The 20,558-nt window shown below is 41.6% G+C and overlaps 1 protein-coding gene across 1 annotated transcript in view; it reads right to left on the bottom strand.

The window, feature by feature from the left end:
- The window catches only part of PXDN (peroxidasin), a 139,255-nt gene that overhangs the window by 71,652 nt on the left and 47,045 nt on the right, over positions 1-20,558 (bottom strand). The window contains exons 4-7 of the mRNA XM_045011683.1: positions 18,137-18,208; positions 4,123-4,194; positions 3,441-3,512; positions 1,153-1,322 (exon numbers count right to left, since the gene is read on the bottom strand). Of these exons, the coding sequence (XP_044867618.1) occupies positions 1,153-1,322; positions 3,441-3,512; positions 4,123-4,194; positions 18,137-18,208 (386 nt within the window). The remainder of the gene's footprint in view (positions 1-1,152; positions 1,323-3,440; positions 3,513-4,122; positions 4,195-18,136; positions 18,209-20,558) is intronic.

Raw genomic sequence — 20,558 nt, 5'->3', positions numbered from 1 at the left:
TCCAAGAGCTATGCAAAGCAAAGCAAGCACATCCATCAAAGTGAGGAAATTTAAACTTAAATCCCTGGAAATATTCATTTTTAGGCAGGGGTTCACTGGTTCAGGGGTTCACAATTTAATGAGAGGGGTTCGCGGATTGTTAACTAAGCTTCTCAAACCCGGCTGAGTGATAGAAATCCAGTGACCTAATGTTACTCCCACTGACATCTATGAGAGATTTAACAGTGACTTCAGAGGAATCAGGAACAATTCCTTAAGGATACCATTTCCTTCCCTCTTTCCATTGTCTGAGGAGCAGTGCAGTATACAAAATAATATTAAACTTCAAAATTGACCACTAAAGACTTCAGCTTGCATTCTTTTTATGCTCAGGTCTCCTTTTGGAGTCAATAGGGGTTTTGAATGCAAAGAAGGCAAACTCAGAAGTCAGCTTTTTGTATTCCATTGCTTATAATACAAAAGTACAAAGTATTCTCTCCAGTATACTTTCTGATTTTATCTTCAGTAAGTGTTCAATTATTTCATGTCTGCACGTCCCTTATATAGACATATTTATTGTTGGATTTTTGGCATCTTGACTACCTAAGGTTATCATCCTGTATGTTTACTGTAATCCATTACCCACAAAGGGAACCTAAACCTCAGATTTAGGTGCCACTGTGACCCACAAAACCCTTGCTTGGCTGACATCTAACCCTGTAGGTGCCTAAACTTACTCAGTGCCTAAATTTAGTCAGAAAAAGTTCCCTAGGTGCCTAAGTTTCTCCCTCTGGGAATGGGCACAACACCTCATTCTGGATGCCTGTCTCACACCTAAGCCCGAGAGGGATCCTCAAACCATGTGAAAACAGGTGGGAGACAGAAGGAGAGAAGAAGAGACAATATTAAAAAGTGAGCAAGTGGAGATATAAGAGGAAAAGCAGAACAATGTGGTCAAAGAAGCCGAGAGTAGAGACTGAGTCAAGTGAGTGATCAGCTGTATCAAAAAGCAGCAGATAGACAGAGGGGAATGGATACAGAGAAGAGAGATTTAGAGATGGCCAGAAAGTAGCTATTAGCATCACTGGCCAAAACAATGGGGAAAAAATCCCATGAAAAACATAGGTGGTTTTGGAATTTTTTTTTTCCCTGAACATTAAGTGGAAAACTCACCACAGTTAAGTTCTTCTGGTGTTATTGTGGCCACTGATCGCCCCTGGATCCTCCTTGGATACTCACAAGTAGCTGCTGCTTGAGCATTACCAGATTCTGCATATGTCTTCAACAAGTCTGCCAGCCATAGGATTTCACAGTCACACTGCAGAGCATTTGAATCCAGACGCCTATGTAAAATGAGGATCATACATTAAATCTTCCTAATCAGCCGGAACAATTCAGTAGATTTTATATGACTTGGCAATACTCCCTGTCTATTTATTCTTACATACAAAAACCTACATTAAAAGAAAGCCATCTAGGTCCCCTTGTGCACATGCATTATGATATAGTTTTTAATGACATCGTCACATACTATTTCTTCCCCCGCCCCTCCCCGCCCCTCCCCACCCCGACCACTACTCACTCACTGTACAGGATAGATGGTGCTCTCTGTCACAGGCTATTCAATACTTTTTATCCTCATCATTCAATAATGGTTCCCCCACCTATCCTACCTGCAGACCCCAATTTGGTAGCTGTTCTCTGAGGATACCTAACTCTACACAAAATCGCTGAGAGGAGGAGGAGAACTCCCTTTTCAACCTTTAGACCAGTTTTTAGGAAACTCCCCCAGGATGGGGGAAATCCTGATTCAACTCCCCTATCTACCTAATGAGAAGAGAGTAGAACATGAGTTTCTCACCTCTCAGGTGAGTGCCTAACTATTGGACTATGGAGTCACTCTCACTCGTTCTCTGGCCCAATGCATAATTATTTATTTATATACAATGGAACAGCTTCAACAGGTGAGGCTGAGAGAGACCCATGTCAGAATATCCCATAGTCCAATAGCTAATGGCAATCATCTGAGAGGTGGGACACCCATGTTCAAATACCTTCCCCTTGTCAGGCAGAGGGAGGAATTGAACTGTGCGTCTCCCATATTCCGGGTGAGTGCCTTAACCACTGGACTAACGGTCATAAGGGAGGCCGCTGCCTTCTTCTCTGGGCCTTTTTGAATAGAGTTAGGCATGTGCCACCTCCATTCTTGAGGGGAACGTCTGAGCCACCTGATTCTAGGAGAGGGTTCCCAACTGTGGCTTCCAAGGGGAGATAGGAGCCTCCCTCCAGCCCAATCTTAGGTGCCTAATGCTCGGAGAGGTCCAGGGCTTAGGACACAATGATCTCCATGGCATCTGCTATTGGCTAACTTAGGTGACTTCCCGCCGAGCGTGCTGGTTTTTGTGGAGCCCATTCTTAGGCTTCTATCTCTCCTCATTCATTGTATAAGCAGCCTGGGCAACTAACTCAGGGTTTGAGGATTCCACTGGGTAGCTAGCACCTGAAAGTTAAGTGTTGCAATGACTATGTCCCTTTGTGAACTTGGACCAAAGTGCCTGCGTCACTTTAGAAAAATGTCACTTAGACTATGGCTACACTGGCGCTTTACACCCCTCTGAGTGCAGCAAGTTACAGCGCTGTAAAGCGCCAGTGTAAACAGTGCCCCAGCCCAGTGCCCTCAGGTCTGGCGCCGCAACCACACTCGCACTTCAAAGCGCTGCCGCGGGAGTGCTCCCACGGCAGCGCTTTGGAGTTTCGAGTGTAGCCATGCCCTTAGGTTCCGAAAGTACTAAAGCACTTTAGATAATTTTACATGGGCTTGGCTACACTTACAAATTTGCAGCGCTGCAGCAGGGTGTGAAAACACACCCTCTCCAGCGCTGCAAATTGCGGCGCTGCAAAGCGCCAGTGTAGTCAAAGCCCCAGCGCTGGGAGCCCCGCTCCCAGCGCTGTCCGTTATTCCCCACAGGGAGGTGGAGTACGGACAGCGCTGGCGCTTTGACTACACTTAGCGCTTCAAAGCGCTGCCGCGGCAGCGCTTTGAAGTGTAAGTGTAGCCAAAGCCTGTCTCTACAGTTTACGAAGGATCTAGAAAAAGCAACCTAGAGAAAATACAATGGGCAACAAATGTTATACAAGAAGATCAAAGGAATTTAAAACAGAATTAGGAGGAAAGACTGCACAAGCTGAGCTTATTTAGTCTACAATATAAAAGACTCATTGCAGACAAGGCCACAGTCTATAAATAAATTCAAGATAATAAAGCAAGGAAGGGGTTTAGTCACAGTCACAAAAGACTGAAGGATAAAGACCATGGAAGGAAAAGTTTAGACTAGATTCTTTAATGGTAAGAACAATTAGGCAGTGGAACAAACTGCCAAAGGAGGTGGACACTATAAGATGAGACATAAGTATACTTAGACTATTTCAATTATTTCAGTATGTAAATTTAATTTACTTACAGTCTCTTCATAGATTCCAAATGACTAAATGTCCCAGGAACTAAATGAGCTATTCTGTTATTATGCAAAAATCTGTTAAAAATACAGAGGAGTTCATGCATGAGTTCAGATTTTGAAATGTTTTCATTCCATATACATTCTTCTGGAATTCCTTAAAGAGAAACTAATTTTACAACGTACAAATACAAATTTTTTAAATCAACTTTCTTCTGCTACTTTTTTTTTTTTAAAAGAAGACTTCCCTTTCCTCATCTCCTCCTCCACCCAAGAAAAACATTTTTAGTCTACTCTGGAGACAAAACTAGATGACAGACAACGGCGGGGGGGGGGGGGGAGTAATCAAATGAACCATTTTTACACAAATTTAATCCTCCTATGTCATGTTTCATACAATCTATTTTATGATAGACAAACATCAATCACAATTGTTTTGAACTCATTTAGAGATTGCAAATTGTACACAAAACAGTGTTATTAAACCATTTCCCCAACTAGGGCCTGACCAGAAGTCACTGGGAGATAAAGGTGCGCCACACTTGCCAGAAGGGGCTCAGCACTTCGCTCCTCAGTCTCTTACACCATGAAAGTTTCAGTACAAAATAAAAGCTATTGATCTGGGTCAGACAAAGAAGCTACTGACTACTACAGCTTACCAAAATTTCCAAACATAAGTAAAACTTACAGTCTTTCAAGTTTTGGAAGATGCGTAAAGGATTCAGGTTCCAATGTTTCTATGTGATTAAAGTGCAGATACCTGTAGATACCAAAACATCACTGAAATAATTTATTTAATGGAAGTGGTACTGTGCAGCTAGAAACTTGGTATGTAAAGGCCTTCTCATGCTGCTAAGCACATCTGTAAATGATTACAGATTAATGATGTAGTGGCATAATTGTCTTTTCATGTCTTTTGGATCCTACACTTTTCCATGAAAGAAAGAGGCCTTACATAATAGGAAGGTTTTAAAAGTTGCTATTATATTGGTAAAAATAACAATATATTTGTATCAACTAATCATACTTCAAACAATCTTCTGTCAAAACTAAGTATTTACAAGAACTCATGGGACAAAACGACAGTATAGAATTTGCAAAAAACGTCAGATCACAGATCCAAAAAACATTTTTTTCATAAAAACCCAGATAGCTATTATCAATATTAGAAATCTTATAGAATCTTTTCTACAAATTTTGGATCAACCAGTTAATATGTAATAAAACTTGTTTTATTTACAGTAGAACCAGGGCTTTTAGAGAAATATTGGTTTTACATTTTCTGACCCTCTCTCCTGCAACTATCATTTTCCTAGCGAATCCTACCACCCAGACCACCACATGAAGTCACTTGATTTATTTTGTGTGGTTGAAAAAAATGAATATGAAAGAATTTTCTGTAGGAAAAAGTTGTAGCTTTATTAGTAAAGATTTGCAACCTTCAATAGACATCCCAACATTTTTTTTTTTGGTATCTCGCCTTTTGAATACCGTGAGAATGACTGAAACCTTTCAAAGATGCTGTCTCAAGAGAGGTCTTTTGCCTGTAATACCACTGCCCTATCAGTAAAACTTAAAGCTATGGCAATTCTAACCTCCTCCTATCCCCTCTCAAAAAAAAATTTAAGACTCCTGTCCTCTAACCAGAAGGATACTATTCTCAAAGAAATTCATAAACACAAAATCAGTGCAGGTGGGCTGTATCACCAACTGGACAGATCTCCCCCCAAAAAGTCTACCCAATAATTATTACTGTCTGGTGTATGAATAGACATCTAACTGCAATACTAAAAAGAAAAAGATGCCCACTATTTGGTGTATATATATTGGTTATTAAGGTTCCTTCTGGAGTACAAAAGCCTTGGATATTAAAAAAATACTTGGCACTTATGGAAGGTCTGAATCTGCAATCCTTACTCACATGAGTAGTTCCACTAATGGTAACAGGCTATTCATGATCAAGGGCTGCAAGGTTAGGTTCATATTGGTTTATGCATATTAGTGAGTATTAACAATTCTGTCAGGAATGAAAATATGGAAAAAACAGTAATTAAATAAACCACTAAGCTAAAAACAAAAAAACCATCAAAAAACCAACTCCGCTGCATGAGAAGCTTGAGAAGCATGCAGCATGAGAAGATGGAAGACACTTAAAGAGCAGAAACTCTCTTGCTTGGAAACACTCTGACCATGTTCCAGGTCCAGACCAAAGAGCAAGGTGCCTGCCACATGGCCAGATATTGGAAATCAAGTGGGGAGAGGGATGGGAAAAAACCCAGTGGTGATAATCTCAGAAACCACTGCCCCATAAAGCTACTCCTTTCAAAGCACAGGGCCACATACATGGTTTAGCAACCAGACAAGTGCCCAACAATCCAATGTTGATGGGCTGCTGACAGGAAAGAGGCACATCAGCCTCAGCACTATCATCAAGGAGAAAGTGTATGCCAGTAAGTGGTTCCAGTAGGGAGACCAGAGAAACAGCCAAAGCAATAAGCCTAGGTGAATGTGACAAGTGAAATTTTAATGTCAAATCTACTAGACATTAAACCTGGCTTGTGACCTTCTCTCTGCTAAATCATGGAGCAACTCAGAATTATTTTACACCTGGAGCCAATGTACCTAGCCAACATAAATTCATATGCATAAAGGTTCATACCATCAATATATATAGCTATTTCTTGTACAGGAGATAGGGCAGACTTTCAGTGTCAAAAAATCCTTTCCCCTTTTTGTCTCCAATGCATCTCTCCCTAAAGTGCTCTCCATCCTTTTCCTGAGAGATTTAACATCTCAGTTTCTTCAGGCACTCAAGTGGTTTATAGACGTTAGGTCATACAATCAGAAACCATGCCATATGACTTAGGTCAGCAGCTAAACTACGGTAATACTCTGACTATTTGATAATGAATAATTCATTAACTAGCCATAAACTCAAATATATTTGTGAAGTTATTTGAACTAATTTTGAATAATGACAAAATATAAACCCTGATTTGTTTCACATGACTAGAGAAGGGGCCAAATCTAAAGAAGAAGAAATTATTTGCAACTAATAGTTTGACTAGCTCCAATAGAGGCTAAGGTCACAAATTCAATTCCAAAACTAGGACCAGGACTAGAACTCTAGAGTTCCTCGCTCTATGTCCTGCGCTCTATTACTTATGTCTTATTCACTTTTGTCTGTACCAACAACTCATATAAACCTCCTTGTTTAAGTATTTTAAAATTCACCAACCACAAGTTTTGCATACATCTAATACAACAGACCAGCCTGTTGTTTAATGAACAGGCTCACATAAAGATCCGTCTTGGCACCATTGCTCTTTAATATTTGTATCAACAATGTACTATTGACCTAGTCACTGAAATTTGGATACACAGATGATCTCACACTCGCCAATCAAATGAGTACTTTCACCCAAGCGGAATGCACCATAGCAGAAAATGTGACCACACTATAAGTGTATTACTGATTACGGCGACTACAAGCAAACCCTCAAAAACGGCTGTCTCCGTGTTCCACCTGATCAACCAACATGCAAAGAAACACCTGAATGTCACCTTCTGTGACACCAAACTCAGGCACAAGGATTTCCTGAAATATCTTGGAATAATTCTGGATTGTAACCTCACATCCTGCCAACATCTGATGAAGACCACTGCCATCATAAAGGCTAGGAACAATATAATCCACAAACTAACTGGGACCAATTGGGCAACAGATGCTCACACCTTGAAAACAACCACCTTGACCCTCATCTTCTAAGCTGATGAATATTTCATGCCATTGTGATCAGTTAGTGTACATATGAAACTTGTCAATGTGTAATTGAACACTGCTATGAGAACTGTCACAAGAGTGCTGAACTCAAAACTGACAGAATGACTCCTTCTCCTTATGCATATCTTACTACCATCCCTCCAAAGACAAGCAGCAATAGTATGTGAATATGACTGCACAATAACACATCCAAACATGCCCATATATGTAGATCTCCAAAACAACCCAGAATGCCTCCTTAAGTCCAGGGACCCTTTCTGGTTAGCGGCCAAAGCTCTTAAAACATCAGCACTGTCACCAAAAAAGCAGAGGCTGCGGAAAAATAGCAGGGTCAAGAATCAAGGCCTGATTATAAATCCAATTCTGCAGATCACCCACCTGGCTTCACGTAACATATGGATCACAGCAAATCTGACCCAGATGTTGCAATTACCTATTATACAAATGGAAAATGTAGTAGAGCCTGATATGTGAATGTGGAGAAGTCACCCAAACCATGGAACATCTAGTGAATTATTGCCTTCTAAGATCCTTCTCCAGAGGGACAACCCTGATTAACTCCATATTATCAGAAGCCATAGAGTGGATAACACACTTGGATGTAGACCTTTAATGTTGTTTTTCAAATTGAGATACGAAAGATGATATTAAAAATCAATTCATTTATATATACACACATTGGACAGACATTCCACACTAATAAATCATGGCCCAAAAGTGAATAATCTTGAGGAAATATCTTATACTGTTTATCCTAGAACATGTTGCTTACAGTACTGTTGTTGGCATGTTGGTCCAAGGATATGAGAGAGACATAGTGAGTAAGGTAGTATCTTTTATTGGACCAACTTCGGTCGGTGAATGAGACAAGCTTTCAAGATTACAACAGAGCTCTTCTTCAGATCTGGAAAATGTACTCAGGCTAGGTCTACACTATGGACCTCACAGTGGCACAGCTGTACTGAGGCACGGCTGTACCATTACAGCTGTGCCACTGTGAGGTCTCCTGTGTAGCCACTCTGTGCCAGCAGGAGAGAGCTCTCCTACCAGCATAATTAAACCACCCCCAACAAGTGGCAGTGGCTATATCAGCAGGAAAGCGTCTCCCGCAGACATAGTGCTGCCCACACCGGCACTTTTGTCAGTGAAACTTATGTTGGTCAGGGGGTGACCAACAAAAGTGCTAGTGTGGACATAGTCTCAGTGTCACAGCTAAATACAAGATGGAACAGATTGTTTAGTATAAGTAGTTAAGACGTATTTCAAGGGACTGTTGGAGGTGAAGTGGCCCATTAACAATTCTCCAGGAATGGTGGGGGGAAGGAAAAAACAAAAAAACATACAAACAAAAGCTGAGCAGGGGGATTAAGTGGATTATAGATTGTTGTAATAAGCCATAAACACAGTGTATCTATTCAGTCCATGATTTGTAGTATCTAGCAAAGTTATTAATTTATGCTCGCAGTCTCATTTTTAGAAGGTATTGTGGTTTCCTTTGAGAATAAGGATAGATCAATCATGCTTCTTTCTGAAAAGTAAAAGCAGCAAAGAGTCCTGTGGCACCTTATAGACTAACAGACGTATTGGAGCATGAGCTTTCGTGGGTGAAGTGGGTATTCACCCATAAAAGCTCATGCTCCAATACGTCTGTTAGTCTATAAGGTGCCACAGGACTCTTTGCTGCTTTTACAGATCCAGACTAACACGGCTACCTCTCCGATACTTTCTGAAAAGTGTTGACCCACAGATGATCTGGTATTTTTGTCTTATATCATTTTCCTGTGAGAGTTGATTCCAGAGCATTGTCTGGTTTTACCCACATTGTTGCTATTGGGGCATTTAGTGCACTGGATGAGCTACAACACATCTTGTGAGGGGCAAGTATACGACACATGGATCTTGAAAGGTGTGCTGTGGAGGTGTTGATCATTCTAGCAGTGTTGTTCTGGCAGGGTCACACCAGACCCTGCTTTGAATTTGTGAGTATTAGGCTATGTCTACACTACACTTTCAGCAGTAAAACTTTTGTCCGTCGAGGTGTGGAAAAAAAAATACCCCTGCCGAGACAGAGCAGCTACAATGCGTACCTTACAGCGGCACTGCTGTGGTGGCACAGCTGTGCCACTGTAAGGTGCACAGTGTAGACATAGCCTTAGTCTGTGGGAAGCTTCCTTCTGATGATGAGCTTGGTGAGTTGGGGGTGTCTCTCTCACCAACAGAAGTTGGTCCAGTAAAAGATGTTATCTCACCTTGTCTCTCACATATTTCAAGTGACCATTCAAGGTGAAGTGGCTCATTAACTCCTCTCCAGTCATAGGGGGAAAAGAAAAAGAAAAAGAGGTGCTACCCTCCAGGTGGCATTAACTTTTTAACTTGCTTCACAGCACTTATTCACCAGAATCTTATACAGCTCTGCTTACTCATCAGGTTTTTAATGACCACACAAATACAAAGATCAGATTCTCACAGATACCAGTTTCTGAACAGTTGTGTTAATGCATCAGTTCCTAAACTAGTTTTTCTTCAGCATCAGACATGCATGTGCTCTCTTCCCACCTATTTTTACAGAATAAACATTCTAATAAAGGCCACTGAAAATAAAGTTTCTCCCGTATGTCCCTGGTGCAGCACTGGGGAGTATGGCATGTACAAAGAGAGGCAGTACCTCTGAAACTCAGAGAAGTCGCACCCTCGAGTGGTTCACTTTCATTGGTCCCCACTTTGTACCCAGCTCTAACCTGTAGGTCAAGGTAGCTCCCAGTATGCAACAGCAGCCACACCATGAGACACCTCTTTTACTGGTGGGTTAACCCAAGTTGAGAGTTGCCATATGGAAACACCCACAGTGATGGAAAATGTCTATCCCCCACATAGTAATTCTGCTTTGGTGGACAAGGCAGAGGAGAACTTTTGCTCCAACAGCCGGAAAGGCATTGCAGCAACATTGTGTGGAATATGTAAGCCTGACAAGGCAAAAAGATGTCAATCGCTATCCAGTGCAACTAATAAAGTTCCCAGTTGTTGCAACCCTGCATGCCATTAGTCTTTGACTTCAGCAGATGAGAGAGTGAGATTGCCTCTGTGCAATAGTCTTCTCACTTAAAAAAAGTGCACAGGCATTCATGCATCACAGACATGAGAAAACGTCATGCCATGGTATCATCATCGGCTACAATGGACAGCTATATGGTGCAAGCACTCTAGAATAGGGACTGAGTTAAAGTTTATAGTCTGTAGTTCAAAATCTGTCAATTGTTCTTGTCTAATAATACCTCCAGATCTGTAGGGGAAAAGTGTTTAAATCCATAAAGTGAATACCAACTACGTACTGAATGTTTAAGTGTCAGCAAATAATATTACATTCTGAGTGTTTAAAAAGGCTACTGTGAAAAGTTTTATTCAAAACTGATCAAAATAATTCCTGCATTTGTTTTGCAAAATGTTCACCTTTTACTATTACTATTTAATGTAGGTATTGTGCTAGTGCATATTATTTATTATTATTACTATTATTATTTATATTACTGTAGCACCTAGGTACCCAAGTCATAGAGGCCCCAATCGAGGATCAAGTTCCCATGGTGCTAGATGCTGTACAAACACACAATAAAAAGGCAGTCTTTGTTCCAAAGAAGTTGTCATCTTTTTATACCAACATTTCAAAACCACAGAAGACTGAATAGAAAAAATCATGATAAATATTAGTTTCAGAAACTGTAGTATAGTATGTAAGATTGCACACTATTACTGACTCAGTTAACAAAGAACATGTTCATTTGAATGCATAGCTCTTATATTAGAACAGATAAAGTTATAACAAGCAGAAGTATGTTAATGTGAAAATCATATATATAATTAACATTCCACTAAAATTAAATAGCTAAAACTTCAATAATTAAATTAGCATTTTGGAGAAGAAGGCTTTTCTTGTTAGAAGGATTTCACAGAAATCCTTTATTCTCCTTGTGTGAAAGGTACTACAGCAATTCTCTTTATAATATGTTAGTTACTTGGGAGGAAAAATGTGGGGAAGAAACCACAGGACATAATACATACAAGCATTTAGAATTTCATTTTATTAAGGGGTCAGCTTCTGTGACCCGGGCTAAAATAATATCTGCCATCCATCAAACTAGGTATCTATGGCACTTCCAATTTGCTATGACTGACTTAATATTCAGGTTTCTAAATAAATTTGACTTGATTTTTCAGTGGTAATGAGCATGCACGACCCTGATGACTTTATTGGAGTTATTCTAAATTTACGCTGGTACAAAGAAGATCAGAATCTAGTCCAGAGATGCAACTCCAGTTGCTAAATTCGGAGGATGGGTGGGTGGGAGGTTTCTAATGAGTCATTAGGTGAGGATGATGCCACAAAGCCTATGGGAAAAGTGGAATCCTGCCTGCGGACAATGATGGGGGGCAAACTATACTGTTGTCTGCATATATGGTTTCTCTCTCAACATCATAACTTAAGGAAACTCAGGTAAGACACAAACAAAACTTTCTGTTATTCTATTAAATTGAAATGTATACATATATACATATTAATTGAATAGAGTAACAATAAAATATACACACAGAAAACCTTACTGTTTCATTCTGTGTGAATGCCAAATATTATGAACCAATTTTTTCATTTCGATATGTACATGCAATTCTCAGGACTTCAGAAGGAGTTGCACTGTGTACTGGAGTACAAAATTTGGTTTAGTCAATAAACCTAGGAAGGAAATTTGTTAATAACTAAAGAAAATAAGAAGCCTGTATTGCTTGGAATATAGTGAAGTAGCACAGTGTTGTGGATAAGGCACTAGACTATCAGACAACTTCGATTTTATTTCCAAGCTCTGCCACTGAACTGCTGTGTAACCTTTGGCAAAACATTTCATATATGTGCCTCAGTTTCCACATCTGTAAATTGAGGATAATGATACTTGCCCTTCCTTTTCATATATACAAATAAAAAGTGCTACATTAATATTAGCATATACATTTAACAGAATGATATTGTTTCCATAATGGGGAGACTGTTCAAAAGAGCAACTAAGTTATATTCACTGCTTGGGGTAACAAACATAATCCAAGTGAAGCAGAACATCCGATGTCACTTCACACTTAAAAATAAAACTGAAACTGTCAAAAATCTAAGTTCTAAGTCTCTTGAATCCCACAGGGAAATGAAGTTTATAAGTAATAAGACTGATGGTCTCAAGTCATTTCTTAAATTAAATTAATACTACATGACAATTCTCAAACCAGAGAGTCTGTGCACAACTGAGATCTAAACTAGAGGAACATAAAGAATGTGTTATTTACCCCCACGGAGAGTTAGATGTCCCAGTCATAATGCAGATCACTAATAAGGCAGTGCATGGGAAAACCTGTCTTTTGCTACCTACAGCATATCACACCCGTGAATAAGGCCTGGTCTACACTAGTCTGTTATTTCGGAATTAGCCAAGCTAACTCGAAAAAGAAAAATGATTCCGTCCACACGACCAAACGGTTTTTTTTTTAATTTAAAGGGCTCTTTAATCCAATTTCTGTACTCCACCTTGGCAAGTGGAGTAGCGCTTAAATCGAGATCACAATCCCGAGTTAAAGGTATTGTGTACGAAATTTGACGTTATTGGCCTCTGGGAGCTATCCCAGAATGCTCCCTTGTGACCACTCTGGACAACACTCTCAACTCAGATGCACTAGCTAGATAGGCAGGAAAACCCGTGGGAACTTTTGAATTTCACTTCCTGTTTGGTCACCATCTGCACATTCCACCATCACAGGCGACCAGGCAGAGTCCACCATCACAGGAGATCACGGCGTCCCAGATTCGCAGACAAGCTCCAGCATGGTCCGAACGGGAGGTACTGGATCTCATCGCATGTTGGGGAGATGAGTCTGTTATGGCAGAACTATGTTCCAAAAAAAGGAACACAAATACGTACACTAAAGTCTCCAAGGCCATGACGGAGAAGGGCTACTCCAGGGACACACAACAGTGTCGTACAAAAATCAAGGAGCTCAAGCAAGCGTATCAAAAAGCCAGGGAGGCGAATGGGCGCTCTGGGTCACAGCCCCATACATTCCGCTTCTACCGCGAGCTGCATGCAATTATGGGGGGTGACGCAACCACTACCCCACCACTGTCTGTGGACACCTGCAAAGATGGAGTTGCAGAGGAGCGAGGAGGCAGAGTCATTTGAGGATGAAGAGGAGGAGGAGGACAGTGCACAGGTGGCAAGTGGGAAATTAGTTTTCCCCCCTAGCCAGGAACTATTCTTAATGCTGGAGCCAATAGCCTCCACCCACTCCTAAGGCGGGCTCCCAGACCATGACCCTGGAGAAGGTACTTCTGGTAAGTGAGAGCCTGATCGGAGCCAAGCGGTGGGGGGCAGGAGGGAAACCCAGCCGCGATGGGCTGTTCATGTTTAAAGGGCTCTTCCCTGCTCAGAGCCTCATCGGAGCCACGGAGTGGGTGCAGGGGGAAAGGAGGGTGTTGTGCGAAGTGATCATCCCAGAGAGCCCACAGGCCCTCCTTTTATATGGAAAACCCACCAGGCATTGCTTGCTATGGGAAAGGGGGCCCAGCAGTTTGAAAGCATTTAAATGAATGTAGAAGAAGCAGAACCTGCATGCCCCTAGGCTGCCTGCAAGCTGAATTCTGTTGCCTGGCCGTGTGTGATGGCTTGCTCACACCAAAGTGTCCCCTTTGTTCTCTGAAATGTATCTTTTAAAGTACTATCCTCCCTTTTTCTCCTCCCGCAGGTGCAAATGTTTCAACGCGGCCCCTATATACTCCGTCCCAGAGGTTGGTCCAGATTAGAAGGAGGGAAAAACAAACTCGGGATGACATGTTTGCCAGGCTCATGCAGTCCTCCCGCACTGATAGGGCCCAGCTGAATGCATGGAGGCAAACAATTGCGGAGTCCCGTAAAGCATTACAGGAACACGAAGAGAAGAGGGACGTGCACGATGAGAGCAGGCAGGACGGTATAGTCAAGCTCATGGGGGAGCAAACTCATATGCTCTGCTGTATTATGGATCTAATGTGGGAAAGGAAGCAAGACCACAGAGAGCCGCTGCAGCCCCTGTATAACTGCCCTCCCTCCTCCCCAAGTTCCATTGCTTCCTCACCCAGACGCCCAAGAACACGAGCGGGGAGGCTACAGGGACCCACACACTCAACCCCAGAGGATCGCTCATGCAGCAGAAAGCTGGCATATGCAAACTTTTGATTTGGTTTCTGGACTTGTCCTTACCTCCTCCTCCACCCCCCTATCCCAATACCCCCATCCCACCGCGGTCTACCTTCGGATTTCTCTCAATGTGTTGTGCAACAAATAATAAAGAACAGTTTTTAAACAATTTTGACTTTATTTCCTTTCATATATATAGGGGGCAGGTAACTTCAAGAGAAACCATCACAACTGTCACACCGTACTCTGGCCAGTCATGAAACTGGCTTTCAAAGCTTCTCTGATGCACACCGCGCCCTGCTGCGCTCTTCTAATCACCCTGTTGTCTGGCTGTTTGAAATTGGCCGCCAGAAGAGTTGCCTCAACCTCCCACCCCGCCATAAATGTCTCCCTCTTACTCTCACAGAGATTGTGGAGCACACAACAAGCAGCAATTACAATTGGAATACTGGTTGTGCTGAGATCTAACCGAGTCAGTAAACTGCACCAGCGCACTTTCAAACATCCAAAAGCACATTCTACCACCCCATTCTGCACTTGCTTAGCCTATAGTTGAACTGCTCCTTACTACTGTCCAGGCTGCCTGTATACGGCTTCATGAGCCATGGCATTAAGGGGTAGGCTGGGTCCCCGAGGATGACTATAAGCATTTCAACATCCCCAACAGTAATTTTCTGGTCTGGGAAGTAAGTCCCTTCCTGCAGCTGTTCAAACAGACCAGAGTTCCTGAAGATGCGAGCATCATGCATCTTTCCTGGCCATCCCATGTTGATGTCGGTGAAACGTCCCTTGTGATCCACCAATGCTTGCAGCACCATGGAAAAGTACCCCTTGCAGTTTATGTACTGGCCGCCCCGGTGTGCCAGGGCCAAAATAGGGATATGCGTTCCATCTATCGCCCCACTGCAGTTAGGGAACCCCAGCGCATTAAAGCCATCCACAATGGTCTGCACATTTCCCAAAGTCACTACCCTTGATAGCAGCTGGTCAATGATAGTGTTGGCTACTTGCAGCACAGCAGCCCCTACAGTAGATTTGCCCACTCCAAACTGATTCCCGACTGACCGGTAGCTGTCTGGTGTTGCAAGCTTCCACAGTGCTATGGCCACTCGCTTCTCAACTGTGAGGGCTGCTCTCATTTTGGTGTCTTTGCGCTTCAGGGAAGGGGACATCAAGTCACAAAGTTCCATGAAAGTGGCCCTACGCATACGAAAGTTTCGCACACACTGGGAATCATCCCAGACCTGCAACACTATGTGGTCCCACCAGTCTGCGCTTGTTTCCTGGGCCCAGAATCGGCGTAAACCTGGCCCAATGCCACCATGATCACCCAATCGCCACATGCCATGTTTCTAGGAATGTCTGTGTCCATGTCCTCATCAATATAGTAATCACACTGTCATCGCTTCCTTGCCCGGTTTTGCAGGTACTGCACATACTGCTGGATAATGTGCAAGATATTTACAATAGTCAAAACTACAGAGGAGATCTGAGCGGGCTCCATGATTGCCGCACTATGGCACCTGCACGGGTAATCCTGGGAAAAGGGCACGAAACGAGGAGGCCTATTCGGTTCAAGATGGCCGATAAAAGGCAGCAAATGGTTGTCTTCTGTAGCTTTCACAGAGTTGGGAAGCTCGCTAGAGCTGCAAGAGCGGGAGAGCAATATTTGCAGCAGAAGCATGAGCAGAGTTTGTGGCGGAAGCTGTGCGGTTCAGGTCACGATGGCCAAAAAACGGCCGGGAATTATTGTCTGTAGCTTCCATGGGAGCCCAGAATCAACAACATGGAAAAAGCGGCGGAAGCTGTGCGGCTCAGGTCATGATGGCCGAAAAATGGCGGGGAATTGTTGCCTTCTGTAGCTTCCACGGGAGCCCAGGACAGACAACATGGAAAAAGCGGCAGAAGCTGTGCGGCTCAGTTCACGATGGCTGAAAAACGGCGGGGAATTGTTGCCTTCTGTAGCTTGCATGAGAGCCCAGGACAGACAACATGGAAAAATTAGCTAGCAATGCAAGAGCGGGAGAGCAGAGTTTGCAGCGGAAAAAAGGCAGGAAATAGTTAGATAAAAGAGTAGATAGAAAGACGAGAGGACATGCGAGGTGGATTCATAGTACCAGGAGACAGGCATTGCACCATACTGCACCGTCTGCTGGCAGTATGGCGTCTGCCGTAGCTTTCACGGAGGGAGGAGCGAGTGATGGCACACACCCAGAAACACCTGCAAGAATGTTTTTGCCTCATCATGCACTGGCAGCTTAACCCACAATTCCAATGGGCAGCAGGAACTGTGGAATAGCTTTAGTGCTTTAGTGGGGACACACAACACCGAATGTATAAAATCACTTCCAAAAATTCGAATAGAATAAGTTTGAATTAATTTTGGACTGTAGACGTACCCTAAAATGAAAGCTTATTATTTTACAGAAGTTAGTAATTTAACAGGCACACCTAAATAATTAATGTACTATGAAGAAAATAAGATTTGCTATTAGCATGCCAGTAAGCCCTACCCGTTGCTGTCAGTATGCTGCAGTAACCAGTGCTAGAGAGGGAGGAAGAGAAAGGCATTAAGGAGACAAATGACAGTTATCATGTGTGTTTCACACTTAGTACCTAAATAGAACCTGTTCCCCTAAAAGGCACCCAAATGCCCTCTAAAATATGTGTATATGGATTTTCTGTGTATTTTCCAAAGTGTAGTTTTCTTGCATATAAAACTTCATATGATGGATAAAAATGCAGAGACAGTATGTATAGCACAAATACAGATATATGAATATAGTCTGGAAACTCAAAACTCCTATTGCCCTGCAGGAAAGGACATTCTCTTTTATAGGAACTCAACGACAGACAATGAAATTCACCCTACAAAGCAAAACTCCTCTGCAAAATTAATGGAACTTTAAGACTTCTGGACTTCGCAGACAGATCTGCAATATTATCTATTTAGTTATCGCTGTTTCTACCAGTCCAAGTACTACTTGAATTACTGTGTAATGGTGAACTGTTTTCTGATTAAGTAAACTGTGAATAACCAAACACATAGCTGAAACAATACATTTCTTTTTAATCATACTAGTACAGGCTATTTTCCATTCATTTTCAAATTAAATTCTTCTTCACTTGAAACTCAGTAAGAGAACAATAGCTTACACAATGTTGCTAGCAGAAAGCTAACTGAAACACTTTCCACATTACAGACAATGAGGATACCTCCCCCAATATACAGCAATGATCAGCCACATGTGTATCGATAATTAAAGGGTTTTTTTAAATTAAAGATAAAAGTACTGAAATAAATTTCAGTGCTTGATTCAAACTTTCATTTACACCAGTGTAAAACAAGAGCAACTCCAGTGCAGTCATAGGAGTTGCAGCATTGTAAAACCTATGTAGGTGAAAGCAGAATCAGACCTTGAATCTCTAATTAATGCACACTGTTTTCAATATTTGTCTGTGATCATGCTTCTTCTCCAAGTCTACTACACAGTGCACTAGGACGCTTGGAATATAAATCACAAATAAAAGACAAACATAGAAATGAAGAATTTGACACCGATCAATTTTTTTTTCACATGCAAATGATTATAAGAACGTTTGACTAATAGTGCAGACATGCAAAGCATGCAGGAAGAAAATACTAATCAAGACGTGCACTTTTCCTCTGAAAGGCAACCACGTAGATGATAGCACAGAAGAGAAAAGGCACTTACAGTTGTTCTAGAGAGGCAAGTCCTTTAAATGCTTGCCTGTCAATTGACTGGATTTCATTCTTGTACAAATAGCTGAAACAAGAAACAATCAGTAATATTAGTACACAAACAAGAGCTACATTAAGGTGGAAAAGAAGAATTAAGTTGACACATGAAGACAGTTTTTCTACTACATATTAGAAAAACAAAACAAAAACATGTACACACTCAAAATGCTTCCTGCTTGAGAATCCATTCCCCAGGCCCACCAGAAAGGCACAGAAGACTCGGGGGCCCTCTCTGCCCTGACACTGATAGTTGGAGGGCCTTTGGCCTCTGGGTGCTACCATGCCCTTTTGGAGGTTCCTTTGCCCTCATTTCCTGACAGGCTCTCAATGGATGGGAGTGTTAGTTTGATTAACTGGATATCCCAAAGAACACAGAGGTTGCTTGCAGCATATCCTGTTTTCTTTAAAATATTTGGTTTGAACACTGAACCAAACCAGTGCTTAATTTGTGTCAGGGCGTGGCAGTTCATAGCCCCAGCATCTCTGGGCTTGCTGCGTCAGTTATGAAAGTAAAAAAAAAAAAATTTGCTTTAGCCCTGGCACCTCTATCATTACAAATTAAGCACTGGACCAAACTGTTACATTTTAATAGAAATCTATTTCTCCTTCACCAAATTCAGGTAACAAAAAGGAGAAAAATTATACAGTGTCTCTGCAATAATCTGCCATCTTTTAAAATATTCAAAAATAAATACAACTCAGTATCTTTGTATAACGGCATTAAGACAGCAAAAATAAATTATTTTTCCCTGTATGGGACATGGATGCTAGATATGTTGCATTGATATCCACGCTAGTACTACCCAGAATCAACGCATACAGAATACTAAGTTGTGTCTATGTGCGTTGTATTCCTCCCCTAGAGGATGAAAACAAACAAGTTGCTGGATGAATCTGAGCAACTGCTAAGTACCCCCAGGATATACACACATTTTGAACTCATCTCAATTTTGATGTTCTAGAGGTTGGTACATATTCTGTCTAAATTATATATTTAAGAAGGGAACAAAATAAACTTTTCACATTAACATTGATGTTTCAGTGTTCTATAAAACATTAGTACTGGTGCCACTCCAGAAATCAGAGGATCAAAAGTCTCCTGTCACTTACACCAAGGAAACCCAATATTTCCCATGAAGTCAGGTTTTGGACATAATTAATTGAATTTGTATTCTGTTTCCTTCGTTAAGCAGCTTCTCTGTGTTAGATGAAGAGATGTTTCCCTTTTTACTTTATTAAGAGACATCCTTTTTTTATTTTATTGCAACCTACAGTTGTTAAATGAGGGAGGTGATGTTATTTCAATTAAAATGTTTAGGTAATATGAGGATTCCTCCTCCTCTTTTCAGGAGGAAGAAATTTTGCTGTCATCCAAAAAAGAAAGGGTCTTGCGGGTGCTTAGAGGGCTTTAGTCGAGCAAACCAGACTAGATTGGATTAGACAAATGAAGATGAAATGGAGTGACTGGTGTCATTTGGTCATGGGTGTGGAAGTAGCAAGCATGGGTTGAGGAAGGCAGAAGCATACATTTTGTGTGCATTAGAGGTTGACTTCTCAATCTGAAATTATCACACAACACATAGCCAGAAGAGTAGAGGGGAGATAAAAAGTCAAGAGACAGACTAAAAACTATTGTTTCATGAGGTTAATATCTGATGATTTGTGGAGCCAATCTTGTGATTTTGGGGGGACCTGACTCATGATTTTTGATCTCTTGAGGTTGGCAATACTGGATTCAACAAAAGGCAACTCAAAAACACTTGGTCCCAGCCACTAGAGGCATTTCCAAACTGCAGCATACTGGGAAGAGAGGGGAAGGGAGGGAAGGGAAGACACAATCCTTCCCCCGGGGTAGCTTTTCCTGCCTATTGCCTAGACCTCCCAGGGCCCCATAGTAAAACTTCACTCCAGGTCTTACTTCAACTATCATTTTCTCCAGGCTGAGCCAGGACCATTATGCCAAGTACTCAGCTGATCCCATTCCATCATGTGCCCTCTCTGGAGACTCCAACTTTGAACAATACCTGGGGTTAAATGGGCTATGTCAGTAAGACATGCTTACTGCACCTGCACATCAGCACTCTGTTATATGATTTTTTTAATGCAAAAATAGGATGTGACATTAACAGAGGGGGAAAGAGAAATTTATTTCAAGTAGTAATAGAGCAACCTAATGAACACAAACCCGTGAGGAGACAAAACACTAAATATCACCCAAAAATATGTAACACTCTCACTAAACTCCAACTGTGTCTAACAACAGGAACTTTGCAAACACTGTACTAGTTAAAAGTGTAATTAAGGACAGAGTAATATATCACTTAACTAACTATAAATTCTGTAATCTGTTATAACCTATAGCCTATTAGAACTTT

The sequence above is a fragment of the Mauremys mutica genome, chromosome 3, assembly GCF_020497125.1.
Source record: "Mauremys mutica isolate MM-2020 ecotype Southern chromosome 3, ASM2049712v1, whole genome shotgun sequence".
Lineage (NCBI taxonomy): Eukaryota > Metazoa > Chordata > Testudines > Geoemydidae > Mauremys > Mauremys mutica.
The sequence above is the reverse complement of the archived record's forward strand: the minus strand, read 5'-3'. Positions and strand labels throughout refer to the sequence as shown.